Source organism: Phacochoerus africanus, chromosome 14 (genome assembly GCF_016906955.1).
Source record: "Phacochoerus africanus isolate WHEZ1 chromosome 14, ROS_Pafr_v1, whole genome shotgun sequence".
Classification (NCBI taxonomy): domain Eukaryota; kingdom Metazoa; phylum Chordata; class Mammalia; order Artiodactyla; family Suidae; genus Phacochoerus; species Phacochoerus africanus.
Window position 1 is genome coordinate 26,491,018 of NC_062557.1, and position 20,751 is coordinate 26,511,768.

General features: G+C 61.7%; 1 protein-coding gene across 1 annotated transcript; it reads right to left on the reverse strand.

The window, feature by feature from the left end:
• Positions 1–1,008: 1,008 nt before the first annotated feature.
• On the reverse strand, positions 1,009–19,316 carry PPP1R9B (protein phosphatase 1 regulatory subunit 9B). Its single transcript, XM_047758880.1, has 10 exons — positions 17,350–19,316; positions 13,386–13,518; positions 12,115–12,235; positions 9,676–9,780; positions 8,235–8,370; positions 7,382–7,534; positions 7,217–7,270; positions 3,290–3,519; positions 2,872–2,968; positions 1,009–2,657 (listed from the first exon to the last, which is right to left on the reverse strand). Exons 1-10 carry the CDS (start codon positions 18,721–18,723, stop codon positions 2,604–2,606), a joined length of 2,457 nt encoding a protein of 818 aa, XP_047614836.1. The 5' UTR covers positions 18,724–19,316; the 3' UTR covers positions 1,009–2,603.
• Positions 19,317–20,751: the final 1,435 nt, after the last annotated feature.

Sequence of the window (20,751 nt, forward strand, 5' to 3'; positions counted from 1 at the left end):
TGATTCTCAAGTGGGTGGCAGGACTGGACTGGTCATATATGGCCCTGAGGTGTAGAACTCGGATTTTTGAGAGAAAGCTATGGGATACCAGAATATGGCTTGCTAGGAATGATACTGGTGCAGCAGACTCATCCAGAAGGGAGTGGCCGCCACGGGAGCTGACTGCTGCTGGGAGTTCTGGTGGAGGCCACTCATCTCAGATTTGTTAGGGACCCACCAAGGGGCCCTTGAAAGGCCCTGATGTTGGGACTTCTATTTTTTAGGGCAAAGGGGATTGTGAGAATCGTCTTGGGGGCCAGCCCACTGAACACAAGCCTTATGCTTCAGTTTTCTCACACTTGGCACACAGCACTCAGAGCAAAGAAGGGCTGGGGGTGGGGATGATCCTGTTGCCTCCTGCACTCCTCTCTAGAAATTTACTGGTGTGTCCCTGGAACCCCAGCGTCTGGAGTCCTGGACCCATTGGTATTAGAGCTGGTGAGTTAGCAAACCAGACCTGCTGGCACAGAGGGTGGGGGGTGGGGATGGCTAGGGCTATTTAAGAACTCTCTGGCCACCCCCAAAGGGATTATCTAGGACCCTGGGGACAAAACTGCTCTAACCAATCACCTCCCACCCCCAGTAAGTCATTGATCCTTCCCCTAAGTACCTTCTCCCTCATGAGAGCAGGGACTGGGTATTCTCATTAGGTTAGAGGACTTCTCAGGGGAGAGATTCCTTACCATGGCTAACCCATCCTCTAAATTCCATCAGAGACCCGAAGGCTGGGAGCCCTAGGAAGCTCTAGAAACCCCAGCCCTGCCCAGGAAGAATAGATAAAAAGGCTTGGGTGCTGATGAGGGCACGGTGGCAGAGAGGGAATTGGCGGAAACACGGGCTTTCTGTATAAAAATACCCTCAAGGTCAGAGGTAGCACTGGAGGGGGGGACCCACTGGACTCCGACTGGCATCTCTGCCGCTCCCCCCCAGCCGCCCGTCCCCGCGAATCAAAACACCAGGCAGCGAGGCTCTGGGGGCTGCTTTTATGGGGACGACCTGACAGAGGGCATGGTCCGTACAAAACCGGGAACAATACATACATATATATATTATGTACAGAGACGCAGTCCTGCGGGAGGCGGGGCAGGGGTGGCCCCCGGCGGAGAAACCGGAAGCGCCCCGGGGCCCCGCCCACCCGGCCCCGCCCCCTCCCTCTGCCTGGGCGGAGGAGGCGAAGTGCACGGGCGGGGGCGCTGAGACAGCCAGCTCTTTCGTAGGGTGGGCGCACGTCTGGGGGCAGGAAGAGGGTGCCGAGAAATACTGATCGATGGCGTGGTCTATTTACAAGGGGACAAGGAGAAGCCCAAAGGGATGGAAAGGGGTTGTCCGTTTTTTTTAAAAAAAGAACAAAAACCCAGGCTGCGGCAGGGGCACGAGGAAGAGGCGAAATGAGAGACGGATTCTGAAAGGGGAGGGGTCGTGGGGGGCGGGTCTCACCTCCCTTGGTCCAAGCCCCAATTTGGGGTTCAAGTGGGGAAACGGCGTCGATTTCATTTAGAAAGCAGGCTGCCAGCAGGGCAGCCCTGGTCTCCAAAGAGATGAGGAGGAGGAGAAGTAAAATTTTGCCCTCCGGTCTGAACATTGGAAAACTGGGGGTGGGGGTGGGGGGAGGGTGAGGCTGAATCTCTGCGATGTTAGTACAAGGCTTCCAGGTGGAGCCCTGGGTAGGGCAGGACAGGGCCTGGCTCTCCAGGTGAGAAATGTTCCCCTTGCCCAAAACCGGGTCCCCCTAAGCTGACCTCCTCTCCTCTCTTGTGTTGCCAGGCTTGGCCAGAAAACCTGGACCCCGGAGAGGCCGCAGAACAGTTCTAGGAGGAGGTTATGGCTATTTGGCACCTGGGGGAGGGGAGGCACAAGGAGCAATTAAGGGCTGTTGCCCCAGGAAAAGGGGGAGCTGGACACCAGGTGTCCAGGACGCTCCCCTTTCCACGAAGGATGCGTGAGAAATCAGTGCAGGGCCAGGCCCAGCCTCCAGCCTCTGGGTGGACTCTGGCCCTCCTGGGAGGGCAGAGGGATGGGGGTGGGAGGAGGTGTGGAGGCAGCCCCTCCCAGCAGGAGGGTCAGAATGCAACAGAACAGCACAATGATGGGGGAGGGGGGAAGGGCCAAGAAGGTAGAAGCTCAAGTCAAGAGGCCCAGGGGCCACCCAGGAGCCCCGTGAGCAGGGAGCAGCCTCCAGGTGGTGAGATGCTGGAAGAGCCCCCAGCCCCAGTCCGGTCCAGAGACAAAGGCTGGAGGTTGTAAAGTCTGGCAGTTTGGTCTGCAGGTCCTTGTGTCCGTCCACCACCCAGGCCAGCCCTTGAGCATCCCATGGCCCATGCCTCAGCCCCATGGGCAAGGAGGAGGCCATCCTTCCTGCCGCCACCTGTGTTGCCCGGGCCACCTAAAGGGGGCCTTGTGATTCGGGCCCTCTGGTCCCTGAAGCTGGGGAAAGTGGGGTGGAGGGGTGGGGAAGTCGGGGCACCTGTCCCCAGGCTGGTAGGGGGCGGGGTGAAGTATTGAGGACAGGGGAGGGAGGACGATGGGAGGGGATTCATTATTGTCCGCTCAAGGAATGATTCCTGTTAAGTAGAATTGGAATTCCTCAGTGTCTGCAGGTTGCCTTCCAGTTCTGAGATCTGAAAAGCAAAGAGGAGAGGGGGTCAGGCCTGGGGGACCTGGGCGTGGGCCCCGCCCCTTCTACCGCCCCCCTCCCCCGGGAGGGGAGATGACCCTGAGCTCTCAGAAGCCAGCAGCATGACTCCCCTCTCTCCCTCCAGGATCCACAGGGCGGCTGCTAGAGGGGGGCCCACCTGCTGCTCCCTCCTGCCCCCAAGGCACCTCGGGGCCTACCTTGTCCAGGAGCTTGTCCATCTCTTCCTTCCTCGCCAGCTCCGACTCCTCCAGAACCCGGCGCTGTGCCGTCTCCTTTTTCAGGAACTCGATCTCCCTGGGGGACAGGAGGGGTGGGGACAGACGGTCGGTAAGGGTGTGAGGTCTGGCTTCCATCCGGAGAGTCTTGGGGGTCCTCGGCCCGGCCTGGACAGCTTGGCCCCTCTCTCCTCGTTCCCAGGCTGGGAGGTCCCAGGCCTTCCCAAAGCCTCTGGGGCCTGGCTGGTTGGCTCTGACAAACCCAGGCACCCCCCTGCCTCCGAGCCTCCCTACTCGGTGGGGGGTGGGGGTGGGGCAGGACTGCCACCACAGACAGGCCTCTCCGTCCTCCCCAGGCCCAGGCCCCCCGCCCCCCGGCACCCAGCCCCCGGCCACGTACTTCTGCTGGTAGTCCTTGATGAGGCGCTTGGCCTTGCTGTACTTGCGCTCCAGGGCCTGGTATTGGGCCTGGGTCTCCCGCAGGTGCTCGTCCACGGCCTGGCACAGGCTCTGGGCCTCGCCCCAGTAGCCCTCCAGCTTCTCCATGCGCTCCTTGTTCTCCTCCACACTCTGCTCCAGCTGGGCCTTCTCCACCCGCCACCGCCCCTTCTCCTGCTCCAGGCTCTGCAGCTGAGAGAGGCAGGAACAGCTCTGGGTTGGTGGGGGCCAGAGTCTCTGGATGACTCCTACAGATGACAGAGCCCACTGCCCCCCAACGCTCCTTGGCAGAGCCAGAGAACCCTGGAGAGAGAAGAGGCGGGACCTCGGCCTCAGGATTCCCAGCCAGGGCCCCTGACACCATGCCACACTCCTAGAAGGCAGGAGGCCATGGGTGTCAGTGACTGGCTCGTGCCTTGGGGTAAGGCCACTTCATTTTGTCTTTTTAAGGGCCGCAGCCAGGGCACATGGAGGTTCCCAGGCTAGGGGTCCCATCGGAGCTATAGCCACCGGCCCAAGCCACAGCCACTGCAACTCAGGATCCAAGCCGCATCTGCGACCTACACCACAGCTCACGGCAATGCACCTGTGTCCTTATGGATACTAGTCAGTTTCACTGCTGAGCCACGACAGGAACTCCCGTAAGGCCACTTCTGTCTTAAACCTTAGTCCTCCCATCTGTAAAGTCCTGCCTCCCCAGGTTCACAAAGGCTGCAGTGGGATGTTAGATGCGAAAGAACAGGGCAGATGAGGGTCACCATTGCCCTCTGTCCCCTCTCTGCAGCCCTGGCTTCCCAAACAATCCTGGCTCCTCTGCCAGTTCCTCAGCCCCTGCTGCCCCGCCCAGTGCAGACCTTCCACCCCCACGGCCCAGTCCTGGGGCCTGCGTTCTCTCTATTCTTACCTCCTTCACCCCCTCTGTGCACTGAGCCCCGAATTGCCAGCCCAACTTCACCCCCAGCTCGCCCTGCCCCAAATCTTGGCCCCACCAGCACAAACCTCTTCCTCCTTTCCTGAGCAGCCCACCTCTGTCCCGGGTGCCATCATCTCACTGCCACCCCGGCGCTCAGCCTCCAGCCCTGCCTGACCCTCCAACCTTGGTGGCTGCAAACCCTCCTTGCCCTCCCAGCTACACAGGCCATTCCCTCCTGCCACAGGGCCTTCCCCTTGCTGTTCCCTGCGCCTGGAACGTACCCACCTACCCTCCCTTGGCCGGATCACGTCCCCCAGCTCACCCTCTAGCTCTCTGCTCAGCGAATCCCTTCCCCCAAAGTCTCCCGTGCCTCCCTCGGACAGCACAGCCCACACATGCTGCCGGCTGCTTCAGGCCCCGCCAGCTCTCAGAGCTCAGCGGCCCTGTCCTCTCCTACGAGTCCCTGTCAGCTTCTAGGATACAGCCACGGGCATGCAGACTCTAGGCCACACAGGGGCAATCCAATCGGCTTTTGCCCATCAGAGGGACTGGACAGTGCTGGCGCCTAGAAGGCACCCGATAGATGCTTATAAATGGAAGACCTTTGGAGTTCCCGTCGTGGCTCAGAGGTTAACGAACCCGACTAGGATCCGTGCGGCCGCAGCTTCGACCCCTGGCCTCGCTCAGTGGGTGAAGGATCCGGCATTGCTGTGAGCTGTGGTGTAGGTGGCAGACGCGGCTTGGATCTGGCGTTGCTGCGGCTGTGGCCTAGGCCAGCAACTACAGCTCCGATTTGACTCCTAGCCTGGGAATTTCCATAAGCCGTGGGTGTGGCTCTAAAAAGCAGAAAGAAAAAAAAAAAAATGGGAGTTCCCATCGTGGCACAGCAGAAATGAATCTGACTAGGTAAACCACGAGGTGGTGGGCTCGATCCCTGACCTCGCTCAGTGGGTTAAGGATCCGACGTTGCCATGAGCTGTGGTGTAGGTCGCAGACGTGGCTCAGATCTGGTGTTGCTGTGGCTGTGGCGTAGGCCAGCAGCTGTAGCTCCGATGGGACCCCTAGCCTGGGAACCTCCATATGCCGTGGGTGTGGCCCTAAAAAAAAAAGACCAAAAAAAAAAAAATCGAAAGACCTCTGACTTGCTCCTCCCCTTCACGCTCTGCATCTGGACCTGGGAAATGCAACTCAAATCCACCCTTCCCATCCATATGCTCTGCCTGGGCCCGTGGGCAGCCCTGCCCACCCCTGCCAGGACACCACCCAGGCTTCTGACTGGTTCACTGGCCTCCAAGCCCTGCCCAACCCTCAGGCCTCCCACTTTGTCAGCAGTGACCTTCCCCCCTTAGGGTTCCCACACAGCCACAGGACCAAGGCTGGAGCCCCAGTGGGGGGTGGGGACCCTGCAAGCCACAGCCCACCCTGGCAGCCCAGCTCTGCCTCCCACTTCTCCCCCACGGGAACGACGGCCACAGCCTGAGGGCCTCCCTCCAAGCCTGGGCTTGTCTCCCTGCCAAGAATGCCCTTGCTCTGCCTCGGTCATCTGAGCCCTGCCCTCCCCCAGGGTTCGGCTTTACACTCTCCTCTCTCCATGCATGCCGGTCGAAGCCCACGTATGGCAGTGCACACGCATGTACCTGGGTGCACCGTGTCTGCACGGCCCTGTGTACCCCTGCCTTTCCCCGCCACACTGGAAGCCCCTCAGGAGTCAGGACTCCTGATGTCCAGGCCCAGCAGGGGCCCAGTACAGACTTTGGGTTTTGCAGCACATGGAGGTTCCCAGGCTAGGGGTCATATCGGAGCTACAGCTGCTGGCCTGCATCACAGCCACAGCAACGAGGGATCTGAGCCGCGTCTGTGACCTACACCACAGCCCATGGCTGCTGGATCCTTAACCCACTGAGCGAGGCCAGGGATCGAACCCGCATCCTCATGGATACTAGCTGGGTTTGTAACCTGCTGAGCCACAACGGGAACTCCCCCAGTACAGACTTTGAATCTGTGTATCAATGCGTGCGAGTGTGTTGGCACACCGTGTGCTTGTGTGGGTGTCTGTACACGGCACACATGTGTGTTTGTAGATGTCCCGTGTGGCACCATCTGGTAGTATCACCATCAGCATCTCTGTGACAATGTACTTGTCCCATGACGCTCTTCCTGCATCTCCCAGCAGACAGGCACGGAGGCCTTCCCACATGAAGCACTGTGTCCCCGTGGGCCTGTGGGTACCGTGTGCCTGGGGGCTGGCCTGTTGTGTGCCAGTGTATGGATCTCTAGAGGGTGTGCATTTACCGCTGGGCTTGTGGGCACAGGACGCCTGTGGGCCTGTGAACGTGGTGGCATCCAGAGTGTTGACAGCTAACAGCTCCCCTTTCTCTCTCAAGCACCTGTTGTTATGTGTCAGGCACTGTACTAAGGACTTGACATGTATTGTACTATTTTTTTTTGTTTTTTTGTTTTGTTTTTTTGTCTTTTTGCCTTTTCTAGGGCCGCTCCCACGGCATATGGAGGTTCCCAAGCTAGGGGTCTAATAGGAGCTGGAGCCACCGGCCTACACCAGAGCCACAGCAACACGGGATCCAAGCCACGTCTGCAACCTACACCACAGCTCACGGCAACGCCAGATCCTTAACCCTCTGAGCAAGGCCAGGGATCGAACCCGCAGCCTCATGGTTCCTAGTCGGATTCATTAACCACTGCGCCACAACAGGACCTCCTGTATTGTACTATTTCATCCTCACAATGATCCTATGGTGTTGGCACTGTCATTACCCCATTGTATAGGTGAGGAGACAGGCACAGAGCCCCCAAGTGAGTGGCGGAGAGTCAGGTCCAGAGCTTGAGCTCTTAACACGACCTGGCCTCAGAGGAGCTTGTTCTGTGGGCTCCTGTGGTGGGGGTAGGCAAGGCAGCGTGTGTGTGGGTGAGGTGGTGTCCCCCCAGCCCTCAGCGCTGCCCCCCAACCCACAGTCTTACCTTTCTTTTCAGCTGCTGGATCTCTGCCTCGGTCACAGCATGCTTGATCTGGAGCTGTGGGGGCAGGAGCACAGACGCTCAGTGGTGGCTGGGGCAGGTGGTGCTGCGGGGCCGTCCACGGGCCTGCCCTTGCCCCCCACCGCCCCAGAGACCCCCTTCGCCCACCTCCTTGAACTTGTGCACTAGCTTCTCGGGCTCCATGTCCACAGGGGACAAGGCATCCTCGTTCTCTGCCAGCTCGAACACCTCGATGGCCATCTCACCGCCCGGGAACGTGGGGCTCAGCTCCTCATCTTCGTCGGTGGCATATTCCCCCGTCTAGAAAGGGAGAAAGGAGGCCGTGCACCCTGCCCAGCCCAGCCTCCCTCGGCCCTGATGACCAGGGCTTAGACCAGCAGCACTCTGCTCACTGTCAGCTCATGCCTCCCCCATCAGACTGGGGGCGGCTCCACCAGGGACATGGTTTGTGTCTACCCCCAACAGCCTGGAGAGTAACCCCTGAAGGCAGGGGTAGTTCTTCTGTGAGACTGAGACCCCCTTGGAGTTCCCTGGTGGCCTGGCGATTAAGGATTTGGCCTTGTCACTGCTGTGGCATGGGTTTAGTCCTTGGCTCAGGAAATTTCACATGCCGCAGGCACAGTCAAAAAAAAAAAAGGCTGAGACCCCTGAAGAAACAACCTCTGCCTCCCCCCTCACACAACAGGCCCCCTGAGGTCTGGAGCTGTCCCCTTTCTCAGACTAGGTCCCCTCAGAGCAGGGACTCTTAGGAGGAGCTATGTTTTCCTTGTGAGGCCAGGAAGTCTTTTTGAAGACAGAAGGTGGGACTCCTTCATCAGACTGGAGGTTCTTTGAGGGAAAGGTCTGCATTGCCTCCCTCAGACTGAGGGGCTTCCCCAGGATAGGGAGCGTTTGGGGGGCCTTCACAAGGCCTGGAAGAGCCGCAGAGACAGAGGATGGCTGTAATGCTCCATCAGGCCACCAGGGGGCGATGACGCCCCCAGCCGGGCAGCGTCCCTACCTCCTCGTCATCTTCGCCGTACTGGGCGTATCTCTGCTCCATCATCTCCCGCTGCCATCGCTCTTGTTCGAGGGTCTGCTGAATTAGCTGGGCCACCTCACTCTGCTCACCCGGCCGCTCCCGGCCAATCATAAACCTGCAGGGGTACCAGCATCATCTCCTTTGTCTCTGTCTTCAGCTGGATAATGCCACCATCCTCCCCGCTGGTGTGCCCCTCTCACCCCCAGGTCCTCCCAGGGGACGTCAAATGAGAGGTCTGAGTCCAGAGGCTGCAGAGTGTTAATAATGAATGGGAGAACAGGGGGCCCTTATTGGGTTTCCTTCCCAGGAGAGGCAGCGGCCCCCTGGCCCTGCTGGCCAGTTCTGGGGGAGGGAGCTGTCAGCCAGACGTCCGGCTGGGCTGCAGGGGACATGAGTTTAGGACGGGCCAGTGTAGCAGCCATGTTTTTCCATCACGTGGGAGAAAACGAGGCAGGGGCCTGACGAAGCTGACCCTGGGCTTGTGGTGGGGTGTCTTGTGTGTGCTCCCGGGCCCTTGAGCTTCAGGAAGGGGCGGGATGATGGTTACTGGAGATTAGGATGGAGAGGAAACAGTGGAACTTCCAGGCACCAGCCCCTCCTCTCCGTGGCCACCCACATCCTGTTTCTCTCTACCACCCTTTCCTGGGGGCAGTGCCACTCTTGGAGGGGGAGGGAGTGGTCCTTGAATGTTAAGCCAGAGAGGACCATGGGGGGCTTCTAACCCAACCCCCATAAGTGAGCATCCTCCTAGGACTACCCCGGGCTAGAGAGGAGGGAGGGGTGAAGCCCAATTTGGATGCCATTCTCATTGAACATTTTTTTTTTGCTTTTGGTTTTTTTTAGGGCCACACACCCACGGCACACGGAGATTCCCAGGCTAGGGGTCTAATTGGAGCTGTAGCCGCTGGCCTATGCCACAGCCACAGCAACACCAGATCTGAGCCGCGTCTGTGTCTGCAACCTACACCACAGCTCACAGCAATGCCCGATCCTTGACCCACTGAGCGAGGCCAGGGATTGAACCCTCAACCTCATGGTTCCTAGTCAGATTCAATTCCACTGCGCCAGGATGGGAACTCCTCGCTACACATCTTGAATCTTCAGTAAATAAGTCGGGACTGTCAGGGGTAACGGAGAATGAGTCCAAGAGACCCGTTTGGAAGTGCGGTGGATGGCGGGCCTTGAAGCCTGAGCGCTGGTGGCTGGCAGTGGTCAGGGGCTGGAGGCAGGAAGGTGGAGAGAGCAAGGGATATGCAGCCAGCAATTCCTTCTGGCAGGCGAGCAGCGGAACCTTCGCTATAAGTTGGGTCACCCAGAGCCTTAACTGGGTGTGGGCAGGTGGGCAAAGGGGCTGGATGAAAGCGGAGCCTCCTGTTGGCTCCCACTCCCCACCACCCCCGGCCACTCGCCCGAGCCTCACCGGACGCGGCCCTTGGTGTTTCGGAGCACGGAGGCTGCAAAGCTCTGGGTCACTCCCACCAGACTCGTTCCATCCACCTCCACCAGGAGATCGTTCACCTGGATCCTGGGAGAGGGGACATGGGTCAGGGGTCATGAGGGGAACCGTGGAGCTGGGGTAGACACAGCCCCCCTCCCATCAGTGACTCAAGGCGCAGTCCCCACGGGGACCCGGTAGTCTGTCTCCCTGCCGAAGATGCACGAGGCCGAGGATCAGATGGCAGCCGGGCCCACCTGTGGGCAGGGACGCCCAAGCAAGCGCGCCAGACACAGACACTGGGACGGGTAAAAGTGACAAGCACGCTTTCTGCGACAATCACACGTTCGTCCCCTCCTCCTCGCACCCGACAGACCGCAGACCTGATGACACTCAAAGAGCACATCACAGCCACGCTCACAGCCAAAGGGCCCACAGCACGTGCGTGACACGCAGCCCTCTCACGCTCCCATTTCTGTGCAGACCCGAGTCCACAGATTTCCTCCAAAGGCCTGAGACCCTGTTCCCGCACAGTCCCGCGGGGTCACCTCCCTCCCATACAGGTGCACAGCGCCCCCAGATGCTCCAGCGGTGGTGGTGGCGGTGCCGGAAGCCCCTATGCTCTACCTGAGGAAAGAGATGCAGGCGGTCCAGCCTGGCCGGCTGAGGGGGGAGGAAGGAGTGGGAGGGACCCTGGGCCGCCTCCTTCCCCAACTTCCACCAGGAGCACCAGGCACTTGGAAATGCAGGAAACAGCCTCCCACAGGCTGTTTACAGCTTGCCCCACAGGCCGCACGGGGGGCATGAGCTGTGGACACTGTCACACGCACACACACACTCCCCCGATGGCCTACAGGCGACCACGGGAAAGGCTCTGGGAAGCTCGGATGAGGGGGTAAATGAAACAGCGGGGATGGTCCCCTTCCCTTTCTTGGTTCAGCTGGGCTGTCCACATGCTACCCGTGCTCTAGTAAGCAGAAGCTCCCTGGATGAAGCACCCCACCTCTCGAAGCATGATCCCGGTCCTTACAGGGACACCCCCTCACTTCTGTCACATGGAGGGGTGTTTAGGGGCACCACAAGGTAGCCCTGATATCAACCTTCATTTATTTGCATTTTATTCCCAGGCTAGGGGTCGAATCAGAGCTATAGCTGCCGGCTTACACCACAGCCATAGCAACTCGGGATCCAAGCCGCGTCTGTGATCTATGCTGCAGGTGGCGGCAACACCAGATCCTTAACCCACAGAGCGAGGCCAGGGATCCAACCTGCCTCCTTGCGGACACTATGTCAGGTTCTTAACCTGCTCAGCCACAATAGGAGCTCCCTCAGCCTTTAACTTACAACAACCCAGGGGTGCCCTGAAGCGGTTCCCACTTCCCCTTGGCAATGCACACACAGTGGGGTGGCCCACAGAGGGGTCAGTGGGCTGCCCAGGACTCCAGGGGGTCCTCCCTGAGCCCTCTGACCCACAGGACTCACACCCTCCAGCCTCAGATGCCAAACACAGGCACACTGGCAAGAAGCAACCTCCTCCCTGGTTTGCACCCACTGGTTGTTCCAGCCACGCCACACACCTGATCCCTGTGGGTCTCTGGGTCCTGCCATGCCTGTCTGCTTTCGGGCTCCTGCCCGGAATGCCCTGCACCCCTCGCTCCCTCAGCCTAGCTAACTCCTGCTCGTCCTTCAGGTCTCAGCTCCAAAGTCACTTCCTCCAGGAAGGCTCCTCTGATACCCAGAGAGGTCAAGCCCTCCTGCATAGCTGTACCTTTCCTCCATCTCACCACATTCCGTGTATCCACCCAAAGGTCCACGAAGGTCCACCTGCTTCGCTACAGTCCCTGCTTCCCGCAGGCAAAGCCCTCGTCACCGGCTCCCCAGGGCCTGGCACCAGCCTTACAGCAGCGTCCGGGTCTCGGTATTTTCTTTTTTTTTGTCTTTTTGCCATTTCTTGGGCTGCTCCCGCAGCATATAGAGGTTCCCAGGCTAGGGGTCAAATCGGAGCTGTAGCCTCCAGCCTATGCCACAGCCACAGCAACGCGGGATCCAAGCCGTATCTGCAACCTACACCACAGCTCACGGCAACGAGGGATCCTTGAGCTGCTGAGCGAGGCCAGGAATCGAACCCTCAATCTCATGGTTCCTAGTCGGATTCATTAACCACTGCGCCACGATGGGAACTCCAGGGTCTCGGTATTTTCTAAGCTCTCCGCACCACAGCCGGACACACACTTAAAACCAGGACACACCACACCAACACGGCTCTCTAGGTTACACGCGCCATGAGGGCGAGGGCTCCATCTGTTTTGTTCACTGAACCCTGAGGCCTGGACCAGCACCTGGTACACGAACCTATGAGCCTCACGCAGGGGGGGATGACTGATGAGGGGGCGGGTACGGGGGGGTGGGGGTTGGGGGCAGTACCTGCCGTCCCGATGGGCCGCGCCGCCCTCGGTCACTGTCTTGACGAAGATGCCCAGCTTCTCCAGGCCCATGTCCGCCCCGGCCCCCATGCCAATGATGCTGATGCCCAGGCCCTCGGAGTCTGTGGAACAGAGGGTGAGGAGAAGCTGGTGGGGGTTGGTGGGGGGAGGAGCGGCAGCCTGGGGCTGGCGGGGGACAGAGAGAGGGGCGCCCTCGATCCCATCCCTCGCTCTGGGGCATGGCCCCACTTCAAGCCATCTCCATGCTGAGGGCATGTCCCGCACGTGGGCAAGGACATGGGTCTGTCCACCCCCTTTTTGCCAAGCCAACCAGGATGCTCGTGGGTCACTCCCTGCCCTCTGCCCCACCCAAAGAGCTGGTGGGCAGCAGGACGTGGTGAGGCGGGACTCTCTGTATGCAGATGGCGTGTGGTGGCCGAAGGGGACCAGTGGGGGAGCCACCGTGGGCTCGGGCTTCCCCCTCCCTAAGCCATCTCGCCCCGGCTCACAGCCTCGATGACCCAAGGGGCCCTCCTGATTTCTGTCCCCCAAGGACCAATCCTCTCTCCGCAGCTGCCCCTGCCTCTCTCACAGGCCTCCGACATCCACACTCATGATCTGCCCCCACAGACAGGCTTTCCCCGTCTGCCACTCCTTCACGGGGCCTGGGAGATGCCTGGATTCCCCTCGCCTCCTCAGAGCCTCTGTGAAAGCCAAGTAACCCCCAGATCTTACAGATCCCGCCTCCCAAGGATTGCTCAGGTCCACCCATCTCCTGTATGGCCATCCTCTTGTCCACACCACAGTGGTTTCCCCTCCATCCACTTGTGACTCACAGCACAGCCTGGTGTGGTCTCTTTAGACCACCTGGCCCACGCCTCGCAAGGCTTCCAGTCCGTCGTAGAAAAAAAGAGGCCTTGCTCACAACACCCTTCTTCCCCGACCACCTGAATCCACCAGGTCCCTCCTCTTCCCTGCATCTCCCTTGATCTCTTCAGATCGCAACTCAAGCTGCACCTCCTCAGGGCTCCCCTAGCCTGTGGACCCAGCCCACATGCTCCCCCAGGGACTGAGAACCGCAGGAGCGCACAGGGCAGCGCGCACAACAGGGGCGGTGGTGGCGGGAGCCTGGGCTGGGCTGGGTCTGTGTGGCTGTGAGACGCGGACAGGGGCCCGCTCCCAGGGAGCAGGAACATCCCGGTACAAACCCCTGAGGGTCCAGGGCAGAAGCTGCCCCCCGCCCCGGGAGGAGCCCCAGGAACCCCGGCTCACCCTTCTCCAGCTCCACAGGGAACAGCTCCAACCTCTCCACCCGCTTCTCTAGCTCGTACTCAGCGGAGGCGGCCATGGGATCCACGTCCTCGTTGCGCCGATCGTAGTCCTCGTTGGAGTACGTGCTGAACACCTGCAGAGGGGAGGCCACTTGTCAGAGGGGCCGACGGTGGTGGGGGGGCGCTGACCTGGTGCAAGGAGGCCGCCACAGGGGCAGGCTGCACCCCCCCACCATGCGCCCCTCCTGCCACAGGCCTCTCCCACTGCCAGCCCGCGATGACCCCCCCAGCTCAGAGGGAAGGCCCTGACGGTGCTGGAGCTGTAGGGTGAGAGAGAAAAGGACCCAGCCTTGCCCCCAGCCACAGCCCTGACCACAGGAGCGAGGGCCGGCTGGAGTCGGAAAGGCAAGTGGATCCAGAGAGAAACCGTCAGGCTGGGAAACCCAGGTCCCCAGGGTCAGAGAGAGACCAAGAGAGCCCCTGTCCCAGACAGAGGCGAGGGGGGCGGACACGGACGGACACAGACAGCAGGAGAGAGAGGATGGAACAGGCTGGGAGGAAGAGGGGAGGAGGAGGAGGGGAGCAAAGAGTGCAGAAGATGCTGGAGGATGCCAGATGGGGAGGCGGGGGGGGAGCGGGTGTGAGACTCCAGGATGGGGGGTGGCGGAGGAGAGGGGTGGGAAGAGGCAGAGGGGCACCCAAGAGACCTGAACTTGAAGTTGAGGCCAGGGTAGAGGAGGGAGGCACAAAGGGCCATCTCTACCCTACTAGAAAAGAGGGCAGGCCCTTTACCCGAAGTGCCCTCCGGCCTTGCCTGCACGGCCGGGCCTGTCTCCCTCTCTGAGGTACACCCCTCAGCCCCTGGGCCCCAGGAGGCCCGGGCAGAGGTCCTGGGCCCAGTGACCTGGACAAAGCAAGGAGATCAGGGAGGTGGCAGCCTCTGACACCATCCCCAGCGACCCAGTCTAACTGTCCCCTGTACCCCCTCTGCTGTCTCTCAGCGGAAACGGGAATCCCCCAGCCTGACCCACCTCCAAAGAACAGAGAAGGTAGGACAAGGGCCCGGGCAGGAGTGGCTAATTCTGGGTCCAGGCGGGGTGCCCCCAGTGGGAGGTTAATGAGAACCACTTGGGGTACCGTGATGTGTTCCTGCTTCATTGCCTGCAGCGACAGGTTGGCACCACTTGGAGCCAAGCGGGGGCGACGCAGGGTGGCAGCAGCTCCTATCAGATGGCTGGGCCTGAGGCGCTGGAGTGGGACACTGTCTCCCTGAGGCCCCTGCCAGGGCCCCTCTCCTCCAGAAGCAGCCCCCCCCACACACCCTCCGGCACTCAGGCCAGCAACAGCACTCGTGTCCCAGCCTTGGTTTGGTGTCACCCCCCCCCCCCACAGCCCCACCGCAGAGGCTCACTCCCACAAAGGGGTTCCCAGCTGGGAAGGGCCTGTGTGGTCACTTCACTCCCTGCCCTCAATTTCACAGCATCAGAGAAAGTCCGAGCTCAGACCCTTCCAGCTTCCTGTTGATGGTGCCGCGGTTGGACTGCCCTCCTGACATCTGGCCAGGGGACCCAAGCTCCTGGGAGGAAGAGGCCACTTTGTCTGCACATAGTGCAAGATGCCAGGTCCACCACTGCCCAAGGTCAGGCGGGTTAGCCCGTGGCAGGGAGGGATGAGACTGCGTCCAGCTGGGCTCTGGTAGGTGGGTCACGGAGACTTTGTCCCCATTGCACACATGCTCCAGGCCCTGGGACAGGGGCTGGAGTTCGCCTAGACCCGGCAAACCAGCTGTGGCCCACTTCTGCATCTGTGTTCCTTAACCCTCACCTACCACTCCAACAGAGAGTCCCTTCATCCCTCAGTCTAGGTGGTGGCCTGGGTCAGCCAAAGCCCGCCCCCAGGCGTGAGCACACGCAATCACACACACACACACACACACACACACTGTGACCTCCAAAACACCCTCCCAGCCTGTCTTGCGCTTTGCCCTCCCCTCGCTTCTCAGCCTATCAAATCCTGCCCCCTGCAGGAAACCTAGGCCTCGCCGGGCTCAGAGGCACCCCCCCCCCACCGACCACCACTCGCATGGCCCACCACCATGGGGCCAGCCTATCAGAGGGCCCCGGAACCAGTCCAGATGGCAATCCAGATGACAATTGGGACTGGAGCTCCATCTTCAAGAGCAGCCTCCGTAAAGGGAGCAATTGGGTCATCCGAGGAACACAAGACCCTGGACTTAATGTCAACGCCGGGGTGGGGACAGAGAGGAGGAACTCCCCCAGCAAGGTCAAAAGGCAGACACACAAAGGCGGCCCCACACACCACAGGCTCCCACACTCAGGCGAGCAGCAGTCACCAGGGAGTCAGGGAGCACTGCTCTAAATCATGCGCTATTTTTTACCCAAGAATCAGGGTAAGGTGTCAAATATAGACAGGCAGAGGCTCGACACTGAAAGACCAAACTCCACCTCCGAGGGGACCGGGCAGCTCAAAGAACTGCTGGCGGTGGTGGGGGATAGGGTGGTCCCTTCCACGGGCCTCAGTGTCCCAAGAAAACAACCCATAAGCTTTGATTCGCTCTCTCCGGGATCCCAGGACCTTCAGGAGGGGAGAGGCGGGGGGTGGGGGGGTCGGGGTGGAGACAAGGCTTGCAAGGTCACAGTCTGGGGGCAGGGGTTGGCTTGGGACGGGAGTAGCCCTTTTGGAAGATGGGAGAGGAAGAGAGGCTAAGACACGGGGGGCAGGTGAGAGGAAACTTGGGCAGCTTCATGGTCCAGGAGTAGTTATGGAAACTTGGATCAAACAGATGGGGCTTTGGCTCGGGAGGGGTAAAGGCTGGACTTGCCTTGGCCTGGACATCCTCTTGAAGCACAGCTGAGCCTGGGTGGTGGGCAAGCACCTTGAGGCCGCATGTGCCAGCCAAGAAGGGAGGGTAGTAGAAAGTGGGGTGGGAGGCTAGGGTTCTTGGTTCTCCCAGGGGATGTCCCCAGCCCCATCAGCATTGTCCTGAGGATCTCTGGGCACTGGCACAAACCCACAAACCAATCACCAATAGTGTGTGTGTGTGTGTGTGTGTGTGTGTGTTGGGGGGGCAGCTGAGACACCCCCCCCTCTTCCCGAAAGGGCTGCTCCCATCCCTCTTTCAGGGCACCTGGAGGATGAGGCAAGAGTGCTTGGAGGCTGTCAAGGCCAAGGGCAAAAGCAGGAGGGCAGCTGCCAGGCACCTGAAGGTTTCTCAGCCCCACCCCCCTTTCCGAGCCTCCTCAAAAACCGCAGAAGTTGCCTGCCCCCTGTGGAACCCTGCACCCCCAGCTCCCGTGTGGGCCCCCCCGCACAGACCCCAGGGAACAGGGCCCCCAGTCACATGTCCCCAGCCCAGCTCACCCTCAAAGACTTGCTTCCTCCTTTCACTTCTGCAAAGTTGGGGTAGGGCTACAGAAGAGTCTGGAGGAAGGGCTTCCGGCCCCTGCCCCTTCCTTTTGGGAAGTTCCCGGCTCCTCCCTCCCCTGTGCGGCTCCAGCGCAGAGAGAAAGCTGGGGGGTGTTTCTAAGCTCCCCAGGCTCCTCCTGCCCAGAGGAGAGTTAAGGACCAAAGTGCAGAGGCGCTCCTGAGGTCAGGCACATCCTCCCGTCACCCAAGCCCCCGCCTCCAGCAGCCTCTGCAGGTGTCCGAGCAGCCGCGCAGGGGCAGGGCGCTGTGCCCCTGCCCCAGCGCCGGGCAGGGCAGCAGGCAGAGGAACCTGCAGGGGCAGGTCGGGGCAGGCCACCCCGCCTCAGGCCAAAAAATCCTCCTGCTCTGACGCACAGCTGGAAGTCCCCCACGCCCCCCTCGGGGAATTACTTCTGGGAAGGGGGCTGGGTGACAGGGCTGACTCAGCCTGCCAAACCAGGCTGGCAGGCTGGCGAGGTGGGGGCGACAGCGTGCACGTGGCAGGGGCGGCGCGGGGGCGGGGAGGGGGGCTCACTTACTTGGATGGGCGCCGTGCTGAAATGGATCTTCCGGCTTGGGGCCGGGTCCTCTTCCTCCGAGAGCCCCGGGATCTCCACGCAGCCCGACTCGGGCTCATAGGGGGGCTCCCCCTCCTCGTCGTCGTCTTCATCGTCCTCCTCCAGGGCACTGCCCCCAGAGTCCTCCCCCAGCCCACTGTAGGCGCTCACATCCACCAAGTCCGCCTCCGAGAAGTCCTCCTTCTTGGACTCGTCCGCCTCCTCCGGGGCCACGTCCGGGGCCCGACCATTGCCCACCCCTCTCTCAGGCGCCGCCACGGTCGCTGCCTCCTCCTCGGGGGCCGCCTGGGCCTTCTGTTCCTCGGGCGCGGGACTGGCACTGGTTGCCAAGGCGCTGCCATTCTCCAGGGCCGCGTGGACCGTCACCTCCGCTTGGATCACCTCCGCGGGCGCTGCCTCGGCCTCCGACTCCCCACTCTCCTCCACCTCCACCGGCTTAATCTTGCGCACCTCCCGGGGCTTGGGGGGCGGCCGGGCGGGGGCCACTCGGTGTTGCGGGGGCTGCTGGCCCCCGGAGCCACGCTCCTTCTCGGCCGGGGCATCCCCCGACGGGGCGGGCGGCGGCGGGGGCGGCTGGAACACCCGGGATCGCTTGCTGACCAGCTTCGAGTTGACCTGGGGAGCCCCAGCGCCCGGGGCCCTGGGCAACCCTGGCCCGCGGTGGAGGCCGGTCCTCGAGTCGGCCTTCTCGAAGACAGCGCTGAGCTGGCTGACGGTCGGTGACACGGCGTCAGCGTCGAGCTTGTCCAGCGCCTCGGTGCTGCCGTTGAAGCGCACCACGACGTCCAGCTTCCGGTCCTGCAGGCCCGCGCGCTCCTGCCTCAGCAGCCGCCGCGCCGCGGCCTCCTTATCGCCGCCCGTGGCCGCCGGGACGCTCCGTTCGAACAGCTTCCGCGTCTCCTGCAGCCGGGACGGCGGGTGCGGCGGCGGCGCAGGCTGCGCGGAGGGCGCGGGCTTGGAGTCGAAGCGGCTCACGCGCTCCGACACGCTGGTGCCCAGCTTGAGCAGGGCGCTGTGGTCCACGTTCTCGTTCAGGCTGCTGGCCCGCGGCAGCGACAGGCGCACGCCGCGCTCGGGCGCCCGCAGGGCCTCGGTGGGGCCCGCGCCGCCGCCCGCCTCGCCCGGCGCGCCTGCCGTGGTGCCCATCTGCAGGAACATACTTTTGATGCGGTGGACGTTGGAGCCATATTTCTTGTGGTGGGCCGCCTTGGGTGCCTCGTCGGGCCCGGGCGCGTCGGGCGGCTTCAGAGCCTGGATGCCCGCCTCGTAGGCGCTGCGGTGCGGGGAGGCGCTCCGGAGGGGACCCCCGGGCCCCCGCGGCTCCGTCTTCATCATAGTGGGGGGAGCCGGGTTCGCATCCCCACGCTTCCCGCTCCCCCCTTCCAACAGGCGGCTGGCCAAGTCGGGACCACCGCCCCCTCCCCCAGAATAAAGGAACCCCAAAAGGCCTTTTGTAGGCTTCCCCCAAAAGCAGCTGCCAAAAACAGTAACCTCGCTTTAAAAAAAAAAGGCTAAAAAAAAAATCTCCCAGCTCCCTGTGTGGGTCGCCTCCCCGAATCAAGCTGCCAAAGGCAGCCAGCCCCTCTGCCAAAGGCCGAGCGGCCTGGTACGGTCTCCCCCACCCAAATTAGAAAAGCGGCGGCCGGGGCGGGTGGGACCGCGCGCCCTGCCCGCGAAGCAGCGGCGGAGGCGCCGGCTCACATCGTCCGAGGCGGTGTCAGCGGGGCTGGTAGCCCGGGCGCCCCCCACCCCGGCCGGGGGCCTTGGCTCTCGGGGAGCCCGGCACCTGGGCGCCCATGGCTGCTCGGCCGGCCCGGGCCGCTCCGCCGCCGTGCCACCCACCCTCCCTCCCTCCCCCCCGCGCCCCGAGCCTCGGTCTTTCTCTGGCTCTGCCCGAGCGGCGGCTGCCCGAGACCGAGCGGCTGCCCTTCTCGCCGCCGCCGCTGGGGGACTGGCACCTCTGGGTCCTAAAGGGATCGGATTTCCGGGGCCGGAGCCTGTGAGCCCTCCCCTTCCCCTCCACCCTAATGTATTCCCTCCCCTGCCCGTCCCTCGCCGCAGCCGTGCCCTGACCCCAGAGGCTGGCTAGTCCTCCTGAAGCCTTCCATCCCAACCTCTGTGGCTTTTCACAACCCACGTAACTGTACCCCTTCTAAATACTGGGTGGGGGGGGAGGCGACCCACCATCGTGGTCTCCAGTGCAGCCCTTCTCTACCCCAGACGTGACGGGAGAACGGTGGGGAGGGGCAAACGATCATTTCCTTCAAGGTCCTTGGAGCTCCCTATTATGATCCACTTTGAAATTTTCAAAAATTCCGATTTCTGGATCCTCTCTCCCTCAAGCTTTGTGAGGCGGAATCTCCGAGGCTGGCCCCGGAACCTGCATTTGAACAATCTCCCCTAGGAAAGCTTTTGCACCCTTTAAGGTGTGACACCTTGGCCCCGCGGAGATGGTGGAAGAGGACGGGGAGGGGAGAAGCCCCCCTCAGCACCCAGGTGGCAGCCGGAAGCTGGCCTTTGACCTCTGGAAGTCTGCAGATGGTGTCCTCCCCTGCGCCCAGGCTGGAGAGGAGGAGCGGAGTCCCCCATCTTCATGCCCCCGACGAGGGCACTCATGCCTATCAAACAGGAAGAAAGTGTTTGGGAGGAGGAATTCTGGAGCCTGGGGCCAGAGTTTCACCAGAGAGAGCTCTAGCTGTGTCTCTGATCTGAAGACACACTGTGTGCATGTGTGTGCGGGGAGGGAGGGGAAGGGTGGCAGGGGCCTTCACATCCCCCGCCCTGGCAGCTGGTCTTCAGGGTCCCCCACCCGCCACACACACAGCCAGAGGCCTGGGCTTGCCCTCTCCCCTTTCTCAGCTGCCAGGGCCTGGGAAGGAAGGTCCACCCCCTAGACCATGACAGATCCAGATGTACCGCTTCACGGCCTGGATCCCAGAACCTGATGAACACTGTGGACCCTAGGACCCAGAGAACAACTCAGGCACAAAGCCTCCCCCCACTCCCAGCTGCTTCCTGCATCTCAGGCCTTCCTGCGGGGCCTCTGCCTCCTCCCCCGCCCTCTTCCCTTCCATCCTCTTCCTCTTCTTCCCAATTTCCCACTTCCCCCTCCCCCGCCCTTTGCCTAGAAGGGCTGTCAAAAGGAATCCACTCAGCCCCCCCAATGTGCAGGTTTTGTGGGATAGAAACCGGTCAGCACGTGCAAAAGAGCATGGGGGATGGGGTGTGGGAAGCCGCCTGGGAACCTTGAATATTGGGACAGGGAGGGGCCAGGAACCACAGGATTGGATCTAGAGGCTGGCAATCTTGAGGCTAAGGGAGAAGGAGGATTTGGGTTCTCAGCAGGGGCTTTGGGACTTGGGT

Excerpts from the sequence above, each read along its gene's own strand:
- PPP1R9B (XM_047758880.1), bottom strand. The coding sequence starts at position 18,723 with ATGATGAAGACGGAGCCGCGGGGGCCCGGGGGTCCCCTCCGGAGCGCC. Across the intron at positions 12,236-13,385 it reads CCCTGTGGAGCTGGAGAAGG|ACTCCGAGGGCCTGGGCATC; the intron begins GTGAGCCGGGGT and ends TCTGTTCCACAG. Across the intron at positions 2,658-2,871 it reads TGGACAAGCTCCTGGACAAG|ATCTCAGAACTGGAAGGCAA; the intron begins GTAGGCCCCGAG and ends TTTGCTTTTCAG.